The following is a 12,123-nucleotide window of genomic DNA, read 5'->3' as shown; positions in this document are numbered from 1 at the left end:
TGCACAGAGAGATGATCATTTGTATGACCAGAATGAAGGGAAGGCTCTTCTAAGCCCAGGCTTTCTCACATGATCTAGATGAATAGTTCTTTATGAAATTTCTAAGGGTATTTGCCTCCAGCCCACTGCAGAAATCTTCTTGCTAAGCACAACAACATAAAGGATTAAAACACAGACAAAAAAACAAGCAGCAGCATGGTAAGCAAAGCACGACCATAAGCACTGGCTGAGCTCAGGAATCAGGGCCTTAGCCCCACGCAGAATCAGATCTTTTAACTGAAGAGGAACAGTCACATGCCTCATTTCACCCTTACTTTGCTTTAAACTAGGCTGTTTCCTCCCCCCAGTATTCCACATTGGCTGATAAATTCCCCAACGGCGGGTGTTAACTAACTCCGCATTCCAGTCTGCTCTGCGTCATGGAGTTCCACATCCCGCTGATGAGGAACACATGGCTGACATGTGGTGGGGAGAGCCTGACAGCACTCACACAAGTAGGGATAACTCCTCTGACCTTTGGCTTTTCTTCTCTGTACCATCCCAGCCACACAATAAGGAGTCTGTGCCCCTCTGTGGCTTCCTGGTCATTCTGGGGATGTTGGACACAAGGTGAAATCCTAAGATTTCAACAAGCAGCTACACAGTGCCTCTCCAAATATACACTGTGGCTGAAAACATATGTCGAGAGCAAAACACGGATCATTCTGTGCCTCTCCTCTAACCAGACCATCCATAGGAACCTCTACACCATACATATAACATCTAGATCAACGGGGGTAAAAACGCCACTAAAACAACCAGCAATGGCTACATAGTGGCAACTGTATTGAAATATTAAGGTTTTGGGTTTGTTTTTTTTTTTCCCTTTTTAAATGAACAGAATATTTGTCATCTTTTCAAGATCCAAGCCTCTTTCGGAGTAACAGTGAGATGCAACTTCAGTATTATCCAACCTGATGACTCACACAAAGCACTGCACTTACAGAGTCACACGCACCCTGCAGCGTCCAAACAACACGGTCATCTCTTCCTCCTTTGAAACCTTCAAAAAGTAAAACTGAGTCATGGGCTAAATGCTGCTCCGAGATCTCAGCTTCAGACAGATGACTAATGACAAGCCACACAACATGCATTTACTGACATTTAGAAACCAAATGCTGAGCCTCGTGCTCTCTGCTTTTAGTCCTATGCTTAGCGTAAAGCTGGCAAGAATCTTGCAGTAAAATTTAACCCATTGCCAATAACTCTTTCAACAGCTAAATTCAACAAAGTCCTTGCTAATATTTCCAGATTCCAAAGATCCGTGACCTCTTACCTGTACAAGCTGTCAAGACGTGTTATGATCTTTCTTTTACAAACAAGATCTGGGTATATTACACATCCCTTCTGCCTCTCACTGAATGAATAAAATAATATGGCAGCAGCAACACACAATACAGTCCAGTGGAAGCAACTGCATTAAAATCAGTTATAGCAGCACGTTATTTAAAGTGTAGGGGTCCATGTCTTGTGAACGGAATTTAATAGAATATTCCTGTTTGTATAACAAGCATTAGCAAATAAAAGCACCAAATCAAATGTTTTATAAATGCATTTGGATAAATCCATTATAGAAACAATGCATAATTTCAAAAATACTTGGTTCCTGAAGTTGAAGGCTATACTCATCCCCAACATACTTGCAGAAAAAGCAGAGCAAGCTGGCCAAAGTTTAAAGGCATAATAATAAAGGCCAACTTTCCACGAAAATGAATGCTTTTTAGGTTACAGCAGTTACTTTTAGTGACCAGAGAAACTTTTCAACAGGCAAGTAGGACCTCTAAGGGAATCTTTTGAACATCTACTCTCAGCTCACGTCTCAGAAACTCAAGGGCCAATATTTTTTCTGAAGCATTCAGCAAAGTCTTCTTTCGTAAAGAAATAAGATTGAAGCTACAGCATTTTTTAAAGCACAGTTATAGTCTGAGAAGTCAGTGTGTAAAAATCACACTCTCTTATCCAATAGAGCTAGTTCTCCTGTTTTGACTCAGAGTCAGATCTGCTTGCTTTACTGGCGAAAATAACTTTTTACAACTTTTAAAATTCCTACTAGTACAGTGAAACCAATTCAGTTCTGAAAAGGAGAGCCAGATTCTAATCAGGCTCGTGCATCTGCAGGAGGACGATTACCCAAATGGACACATGCAATTCCTGTTTCTCTGTCGGAGGAGCCAAAAGCAAACCCGACTTATTTTCTGATTATTAGCATTAATCAGAAAAAAATATATTATTTATGAAAAGAGCAGATCTGAAATAACTGCAAAAATAGATTAACAGCAAAGACATTAAGATCCACACATCACTTTCAGAAAGTCACTTTTCAGAGAAAAGAGAAACACCCAGCATCTTTCCACACACAGTGAATCATCAGTTGAATGCAAAGAAAACCTTGAAGTTTTCTACTAGTGAAAACTATCATTTTTTTTCCCAGCACAGGAGCAACACCAAAGCTACCATACACATCATAGTCTTGTAGACAGCCAAGCCCAGCTAAGAGTTATTGCTCCCTGCTCTGCCCTGACTTGCTCCTCTGGGTTTCCCTACTGAGCTGGGTTATCATCACCCTCCTTTCAGATCTGCCAGAGGTATTGCTTGTGGGACCGCTCCCTGCAGCACAGCGCAGAACGGACCAGGTTATCAAAGTCTTGCTTTTCCATCTATTAGAGGTAACCCACCTCATTCTGACACGTGGCTGATGAAGTACTTATCCAGAAGAACATCTGTCCACGATCTTGTTTAGGATGCTTTACACAATGGAAAATCAGCCTCTACCTATGTCGTTCCCATCCTTTCTCATGGAACTGTATTTTACAAAAGAAAAACAAATGAGCCACCCCAAGGGCAGCAGAGTATTTCGGAGATGTCATTTTCCCAAAGAGGGCAGCTGCAGAACAGAAAGGGAACTTAGGAAGCTGCTGAGTTTATGTATGATCTGCTTATTTAAGGCAAATTATCAGCAGAAAAGGAGGCAATATCCCAAGGCGACTGAAAGGAAATCAAGTGTATCAAAGCTATTTCAGAACTCCCATTACCTACACACTTGGCAACGCAGACATTCAGAGCTATACCTCACTGTTCATTTTTAGCCTCCTGATACAAGGGGAAAGGGAAGAGAAGACTCTCTCCCGTCTTACCCTCTCTCCCCCCTTTTTACTAAAATATCTTAAAAACAGATCTGCATTGTAACTTCAAGGTTACTAATGTTAGTACTGCATATATTTATAGATGAGGTATTCCTTTCTGTCTGCAGCGCATGAGGTAATAAGTAGCTGGAATTGTCACGGTGATTTATTAACATATTCTCTAGGAGAAGCTCTGCACCTGCGTCTGTGCAGATGGAACACCCACGAAGACTGAACTCACCCTTACACAGCCCACAGTATCTTAAAAGGAAATGCTCCAAATTTAGACCTGCTCCAACAGGTGTCTTTTACTGTCTCGCTTTGCACGACCATAAATATCAGAGGTGGAGCAAAAAGTTCCCGTCCATTGTAACCGTGCTTTGAAAACAAATACTTTTGCCCCATCTCTCTCTGAAAACAAAAAAGGCAGCTATGGAATTCTCATCATTTCCTCACTCCTTCATTCTGCCAAGCCTTAAGTCAAAGATGTCACCGGCAACACCGGGCTCCAGGGATGAGCACATAGCTTTCTTTTTTCCTCTTCAAAGAGCCCTCACTGGCTCTGAAACCTCCCCATACTGTATTTCTTTCACTCTCATCTTGCAGCTATTTGCCTGAATGAATGACATGCACAGGCTGTTCGGGGCTTTTTATAAGCTCTCATTACCCAAACAGGAACCATTTTCTTCACAAAGCCTTCCCCAGCAGCGTTCGTCTCTCTAGGCACTGTCGATAAATGTGTCTCTCAGCCCATCCTAATGGACACCAAAATGTGCCTGAACGGACGTATCTGAAGCTGCTCTGCACTTGTATACTACAGGGAGGATGCTACCTGTAGGACCTGTCATCAAGATGATGGTAAGAATGGAGAAATAAATAAGTAAATGATGAACGGAAAGCTTCTGCCAAATCTTCTCTGACAATCAAAGGAGAAAAACCAAACCTCCTTTCTCTGCAATAACAATAAGAATCATTTCTCAAAACCAAAGCTGCTATCCACAACTCACAAAAAAACCCAAACAAATAAACAAAAAAACCCAACAAACGAAACCAAAGCAACAAATCCTGAAAAGAAATTCTAATCAAATTGAGAAACAGAGCCACACATTACACCCTGAACTCAGAAATCCTATTGTTTCCTTCTGTAACACTTTTTGTTATTATAAGAATGCCCAAGTCAAGAGCAAATAAATATTTAATACTCAACAGGTACTCAAGAGAATGTGTATTTTCCCCTGTCCCTCCTCACCAGCTGCTCTTTTATGGCAGGAAAGTGAAGAGCATGAAATCCAATGATAGGAAGAAGGCAAAGGTCAGGAAAAAGGTTTTTCTTCAAGGATTTAAATTAGTGTTCTACAGCTTTGGATGTTTTGTCAACAGGACTTCCCTCCTGTGAGAAGGGGAAGCCAAAGGTCCTTTGAACTACTTCTGTACGGGATCTAGATCTTTACCAGTAACAAGAGTCTTAGCTCTAAAGAAAATCTCCCCCTCTCTCTTCCCAGTCCTTCCACCACTCCTCTCCCTGCTCCTTAAAAGCAAGGAGGGGTGGAAGAGTAAAAAAAAAACAAAATGAAAAGGATCTGAAAAGCAAACCAAGCACTGACGGAGTTCTAGAGTTCATGTAACAAGACCACCACAACCCTTCAAAGCGACCATTAAAAGCAAAACAAACAAAAGCAATACCCTCAAGATGTCTATTGTATTTTACAGAGGAATGAATTGAGTGCACTGGAAATTCTCCCATCTTGCCACAACGTCTGTTATTTCGTTAAAACAAAGTCCAGAGATCAAGAAACGGCCAACATGGTAGCTGAAAGTCAGTCACATCAAGTGATCCATGAAGACAAACGAGATCGGGCTTGCTCTTTTTTTCTCCTTGCTTTACTATGATGTTTAAAAAAAGACTTCAAAGATAGTTTTAAGCATTGCCTTTGTTTCTCACATGAGAAAGCCAGAGCTTGAGCAGGTCTAGACAACACGGTGGTTAAAACTTCATTATCTGCCAACACTTTGTCTTCCTAGAGCTCCCACAGTTGTTGCTACCCTGGAATTGCCTCACCAGAAAATATCTGAGGATATCCATATAGTATTTTCCTTCCCTCAGAACTTCTCCAAGATGGCAGCTGTAGAACAGAGCACATGCTAGCACCCACAGCACAGCACCCACAACAGGCAGTTTCAGAGGGCAGCAACATCAGAGGCTCTGCCAGGTAGGTCGTGGCCCAATGCTTTCAAGCTACCAGGTTGTTTGAGATGTTATCCTTTGAATCTTGACACAAAATCAAGGTCTTGGCTACTTCTATACTTCGCCTGAGAATTTTCACAGTATGTGCCTATATTTCATTTTCATTTAACTTTTTTCTAAACTTACCACATCTTCTCTCCTTGTGCTTCTGGACTATCATCTGTGAGTTTCACCTGGAGGATGGTTAACACTTTGCATTATATTTACATATGCACAGCTATCAAAGCTAACTAAGACAGAGATACAGATTTTATCGCTTCCACTTATCATCAACATTACATTTACCAGATCCCAAACTGCCACACCGAAGAAGGTCTGCTGAAGACAACGTAACAGAACAGGTGTTCCTGAAGGCAAAGTTTGGCTTGCAGGATAAAGCCTGATTAATTTAGCTATAGGCTAACAGGAATGAAAAACCTCTGCTGAGATGAACCTGTAAAATCAGAGGTCAGCTAAGCTCACATGTGTTACAGCAATTTCTGGGTTGCTACTGCTAGAAAGCCATAAAGAAAAGCCTAAGTAGATAAAACATTCCTCCTCGCTCAGAATAGATCCACGAGTGTTTGTTTATTCAAAACTACAGAATGCAACAGTGTTGAATTTCTTGCACTGTGCAGATAAGTGCCGTGTATGAACAGAACACACACCTGCAGCTCAATCCTTGTCATGTCCAAGAAAAAAAAAACCAGCAGAGAGACACTGAGGAATCCTGGGACAGACTCCTTCCATCACAGCAGTTAACGTGGCTCTCTCTTGACCACCATCATCAAGGGTAATCCTTCAATTTTGGCAGAAGAGGAGTCATTTTTCCATGGGCACATAGCATCCCCCTCCCATCTGGTAGCAGGATGTTAAAGGAAAGATTACACCTAGCAGTGAATTGTTGAAGCCCAAATATTTCATATGGCCTATAGCGTACAACAGAGGCATTTCCACAGGAGAGATTATCTGGGAGCAGACCCCAGATGTCTGCATCCTTGACTTACAAGGTCCACATGGATGAATTTTCAGCTCTTAGATGGCTGCCCCACAGGTGTCTAATCTCAGAAGTGAAAGCCTGACTGTCAGCCTGGGACAGACTACAAAGGCTGGCCTCTGAAGGAGCCAGCAGAGCTTTCCACAGAAGATGTCAGACACCATGCATCTTAGAGAGCTAAAGTCGCCGTATAGAAGAGTATAGAGAGCAACAAACCATCCTTCATTTTGCTAATAATGGATATGAACTATACTGCACAGGAACCCCAGCTAAATCTGACATCTTTAATAAATTTATCCCAATCCTCAGTGCAATTTAATGCTGGACATAACACAGATTTTCTAATGAATCTTTTTAGGGCTGGAAATGCAGCTGAAGTTTTGTGCCTTATATGCAGAAAGTTTCATGAAATCCTGAGAGCCCTTCTCAGATTCTCTGAATTTAGGTCTATCACTTCTGAATAGCAGAATCTAAATCACACCTGAGCTCTATCACAGCACTGGATTCATTTCACAGAAAGTTGCTTTTTCATCCATATGCTTACCCTGGAATTTTTCACAACAAAGGTATTGGCAAGCTTATTAACTGGTTGTAACAAGTAATAAGGTATTGTTCACTCCCTATTCCAAAAGGTCGTCTTCCTCCTCCCATCTTAACCTTTCCTTAAGAGTGAAGTAGGAACATTCCCAGTTCTGTTTCTATTACAGCTTACTTCTGCAGGATGGATCTTTTAATGACAAGTTCTTCATCTAGGTCAGCTTCATTAGCCATGAAGAGCAATCTTTTTCCCGTGTCATCCACTCCAATGAAGTCCCGCTGCTCCACTGAAGTTAAAATAAACAAACAAACAATCATTATTGAACCCTGTCTTAATGTAGGCTGGAAAGACAAATGGATCACCAACCACCCTTGAAATATAAAACACTAGACTAGGTTTCAGACTCACCCAGTAAATCAGTGAATGCACAATAAATGTTAAAAAATTATTATTAATTTTTTTACTTCTTTTCACACAGAGTAGCTGATATACATCTATTCTGACACTGGAAACACTTTCCTTTCTGCATCTTTCTTATGGAGATGCCAAATACAGGTCATGACATGCAACACTCTGTATTGAGCTATGAAGAAACTGTGCTTTCCTTCTCTTTCTGTCTTTAAAATGCTACCTGAATTTACACAACAAGCCCACAGGAATCAGAGAGCTCTTCAAAATCCAACTTCTTCCTCCTCATCTTAAATCAAACCACATTAGAATTAAGTAGTCTGGAGAGGATTATGATTTCAGGTAAGATGTTTGCAACTGATCCGCAACTTAAGATTTCTATTTCTGTCTGTATTTACCTGAAACCACAAACACAGATATAAAGGTAGGTTTTGAAACCTGTGTTTCCAAGAAGGTCTTCTGTTTATAAAACGGCCACGCAAGAGACTACTGAATTGTTACCTGCACTGCCAGGGCGATTCCCATCAGCTGCAATCACTGACAGCACATCAACTGTGACTTATTTCCGAATGGTTTTCTACAGCTTCTGAATAACAATGGTGAGCTTATTCCCACCTGGCCCAAACTGCATTTTTAACTCCATTTTCCCCAGTTCAACCCTGTCCTTGTTTTCTTATTTACTCCTTCAGAGTTACCATAGTAATAACCACTATCAAAATGAAGTCAAATCGACACAGATGTTGGAAGCTGTCCTACGGGCAGCCTTTGATCCAAGTGATCAAGCAAGCCCTCTTCTCAGAACTCAATCACACAGCAAAGAGGTTCAAAAGTAGGTCTGAACATGCAACACTGGCAAATCAAGTGCCATCAAGGATAAAACTCATTTGATGCAGAACATCAGAAATAAGCCTTCAAAGCCGTCCTCATTTTAAGGAGAGCAATGAAGTTAGAGAGCAAGGGTAGCACTGCTACAACAAGTGTTTAGCAACACTTGTAATTTAGAAAAGACAACGTTTATTACTAAGATCTATTAGCTAGAGATAGAAGAGCCCTTCACACTGGCAGTGCTCAGTAAGGAAAGACAAAGGGAAGAATGAATACATAACTAGCTCACTGAATCCCTGGGAGGGAAGAATGAGAAAAATGTTAAACCTGCACTGACGTTAACTAAATCATGGTTTAAAGTATTAAAAAAAAAGAATACAGGATGTGTTTTGCCTCTTCCTGGTAGTTAAATAAGGATTTGACACAGTATTGCAATTTGTTAATTACACTAAAAATTAGATCCCATCAATTTTGAGGGTTTTAATGACCTAATGAAATCACAATATCACAAGAGAATAGAAATGAAGTAATTCAGTAAAGAGTAGAAAGTTTTCAGTCTGGTTTTCTAAAGCGCTTTTTAATCACATAATTAATTGAGATTTGGGAAAAATACACCTTTGTTAAAGATTCAGAATCTCCACCCTTTCAATTAAGGGAAGAGGATTCACACGACGCAGCCTGCAAGACCACCAAGAGGTCTTCTGGCAAACACAGAGAATACCAGTGACGACATGCCTGCTGCTTTCAAGACAAGAAAAACAAGCAGGAGAGTCACCAACCCCATCTCTTCTGCCTTCCTTGATACACAGGAAAGTTCACTCTCTTTTTCCCCCACCCCACAAACCCTTGCACATCACCTTTAAGCACATGGCTCCGTCCCAGGTGCAAGAGCTCCTGACACATTTTGTTTATTTGGGTGTTAGCACCGTTCCCTAACATTCTACTTTTTTTTTTCCCATGCCTCTTCTTAATCAATTCTAAAAGCCAATGAGACAATTACAATCAACAGATGATCCTCTTAGTGTGCAGAAGCCAACAAACTTCTTCCTGTAACGTGCACCTGAATTACATCAAGCACTGCAGAGAACTATCAGTATCAATTTATGACTGATTAATAGTGTGATTCCTGATACTTTAAAAACTGTTCCTTTATCACACATCTTCCACGTTTAATAATATCCTACAAGTAAGGACTCTGCATCAGGTTCTATGATTCCTTGGTTCCTTCTCAAAAGTTTAATGAATTTGTAGGAAAAGAAACAATAAATAAAGTCAGAAATATATTTAGTGGCTTGTCAGGATGAGGGGTCAATTTCCCAATAATAACACTTCATAGTACAGTACAGGTACACAGAACTGTGTATGTGCCATGAATCAGAGAAGAAGCTAATAGTGCCACATCCTATGAAAGACTGCCTTCCACTTCCACACAAATATCCAACCTTCAGCTGCTGATGAGCTTTCTTAAATGTTCATTGTTTGGAATGAAACTTCTAACATCAGGTGCCTGCATGCAGAGCAGGAAAGCTTCAGTGAAAACAGCTTCAGTGAAAACAGCTTCAGTGAAAACAGCTTCAGTGAAAACAGCTTCTGATGTTAAATTAAAAATAATTAAAAAAAAGTGGTTAACCTAAGCTTAAACAGTTGGGTGGCAATTGTCCTGAGAAGCTCTGGTATTTCAGCTCCTCCTAAGTGCTGCTGATCTGTGGCTCAGGAGCGTACCTTCTACCTCTCACTCCACAGTAAATCTTTGAAAAACATGCACTTTCACACTTTTTCAAGTCCTCTATTTTTTTTGCAAAAAAATTCCATATACTTTATTCTTAAGGAAAAGCTGTTTTGAAGGCTCAGTTCCTAGACCTGATCAAATATCAGGTGCCACCTGAAGTCTTCTGTACCACCAAGAGGTGCACAAGCAGGGCATGCAAGCCACAGGAGGCTCCACAGCTGTGCTTGATCTGCTGTGGTTTTGCAACCTATTTTTTTGATATAAAAAAAAATAATAATGTAAAAAGCTCACAAGGGGGAGGGGAAAGAAAAGCATAGAAAAAGGGACTCTGCAAGTTAGGCTGGAAGGAGGAGAAAGCAGTTCCTGAGCAGTAGTGGAGACAGGAACTGGGAAAGAACAACGGACCACAGATAAATGAAGGATGCTGATGGGAGAAGTCAGAAGAGGACTAAGGGGATGGGACTATTGGTGAAAGGAGATGAGAGTAAGATATGAGAAAGAGAAGCTGGACTCTTGACAGGGATCCTGAAGGGCAAGACTAAGCAAAGAGACTGACTAGGATTAGCAGGGGAGGTACACAGTGGCAAGAAGCCAGCATGGAAAGACAGGGATAAGTTAGGACAATAGTGACAGCAATAGGATTCACTCAGTCAAATAGAATGAAAGGCAGGAGGGTTCTGTACTCCCTAAAATATACCGTCCCTATCCAGAGACTAGAGAAGAAACCAAAATTCTCCAGTCTCACCACTCCCCTGCTGCTAGAAAAAGACTGGAAAAGGCCTAGCAGGGTCTGCGTCTCATCTGAGGCAGTTCACACACAGAGAAAACAACTTACTAGTGTTATCCATGACAGCTCAAGTAGAGTAGCTGTGAGTGGGAGACCTTTACATCTAGCTCCTACAGATAAACACTGTGGGTGTTAAAATGCTTCCACATGATGGAATTTCAGTGTTTTCAAGTTCAGCCTTTTACAAGACCTGAGAAATCATACACAACATTTAACAGTAATGCAGGAGGAGTACTGCTGCAAAGTCAAACACACAGACATGCAAAAATAAGTAAATTAAGAAAGCATGTGCGACTCAGTGTGTTTATACTTGCTAAGTCTTCAGAGGATCTTGTTTATCCTCATATACCTCATCACCCCTGCCCTGCATGCTCAGTTGAGCTTCCTGGGCTAATGATGTTTAACCATAGATCCATACATGTATATCTTCTGAACACTCAGCTTCACAATTGTAGTAATTGTCTCAACAATGTTTTATGTGCCATTCTCACTATGACTGCCTTTAAAAGACAAGGGCGTTTAGAGCCGCCTAAGAGTCCAAGTCCAAAATGCTCTCAGCCTTGTTATCCTTGTATTTTGCTCCAGAAAATCTTTGTCCAAGCAGCTTTCTTTTAAAAACACATTTCCTCCACTTTCAGACACACACGTAGTCCAACTGCTGGCTTGCGTTTCACTCCTCTCAAACAGTTTGAAGCTGTGCTTTCTTATTTGTATTACCGTAATGCCTCTGAGCTTTAATCACAGACCAGGGCCCACTAACCTGGCAGTAATCAAGCTTCAGCAATTTAGCAGATATCATTAAAAGAAAATGAGAGGTACGGTATGGAAACAACCATATGGTATTTAGTACTTTTAGCACATAAGTAAAACAGGGATAATAACCCTGCCCTGCCTTACAGCACTGTTGTGAGAATAGATACATTACAGATTACATGAGATATTATGGTAAGAGGGACCAGATAATGATCTAACCAAATCCTTGAAATCAGTGGGAGTTTTGCCTAGTGAAAGGCTCCTGGATGTGATCTCAGAATAATTCGCTACATACGACGAGAGTGGAGAATTTCTAGAAGTATTTGCTATCCATCTAACACTGGTCCCTGCAGTCAATGGTAAAATTCCCAGCTACAATCTGACTGATGTAGAGTGCTCTTGAAGGAATGCTTTTAATGCTCATATGTAGCAAAAATTTACGGTTTGATCCAAAACTCACTGAAGTCACCTGGAGCTTTTCCCTTAGCTCTTGTGAGCTTTGGACCTCGGCCTGCACGATTACACCACTGTAATACTAATTCTGAGCTGGAAAAAAAATAAGTCACACCCCCACCAGGGAATCTGAGGAAAAACAAGGTATCTTACCTTTTTATTCCTTTCACTTTCTGATTGATTAATTATACATCTACGATACGTATATATGTACCAAAAGATAGTGGTCTCACTATTATTACTCTATA

At 40.8% G+C, this 12,123-nt stretch overlaps 1 protein-coding gene across 1 annotated transcript in view; it reads right to left on the bottom strand.

Moving 5' to 3' along the window:
• Window positions 1-12,123, bottom strand: part of EIF2B3 (eukaryotic translation initiation factor 2B subunit gamma) — a 92,374-nt gene that overhangs the window by 61,823 nt on the left and 18,428 nt on the right. The window contains exon 5 of the mRNA XM_052667026.1: window positions 7,095-7,206. Within this exon, the coding sequence (XP_052522986.1) occupies window positions 7,095-7,206 (112 nt within the window). The remainder of the gene's footprint in view (window positions 1-7,094; window positions 7,207-12,123) is intronic.

This window comes from Tympanuchus pallidicinctus, unplaced genomic scaffold, assembly GCF_026119805.1.
Source record: "Tympanuchus pallidicinctus isolate F22 unplaced genomic scaffold, pur_lepc_1.0 scaffold7, whole genome shotgun sequence".
NCBI classification, from domain to species: domain Eukaryota; kingdom Metazoa; phylum Chordata; class Aves; order Galliformes; family Phasianidae; genus Tympanuchus; species Tympanuchus pallidicinctus.
The sequence above is the reverse complement of the archived record's forward strand: the minus strand, read 5'-3'. Positions and strand labels throughout refer to the sequence as shown.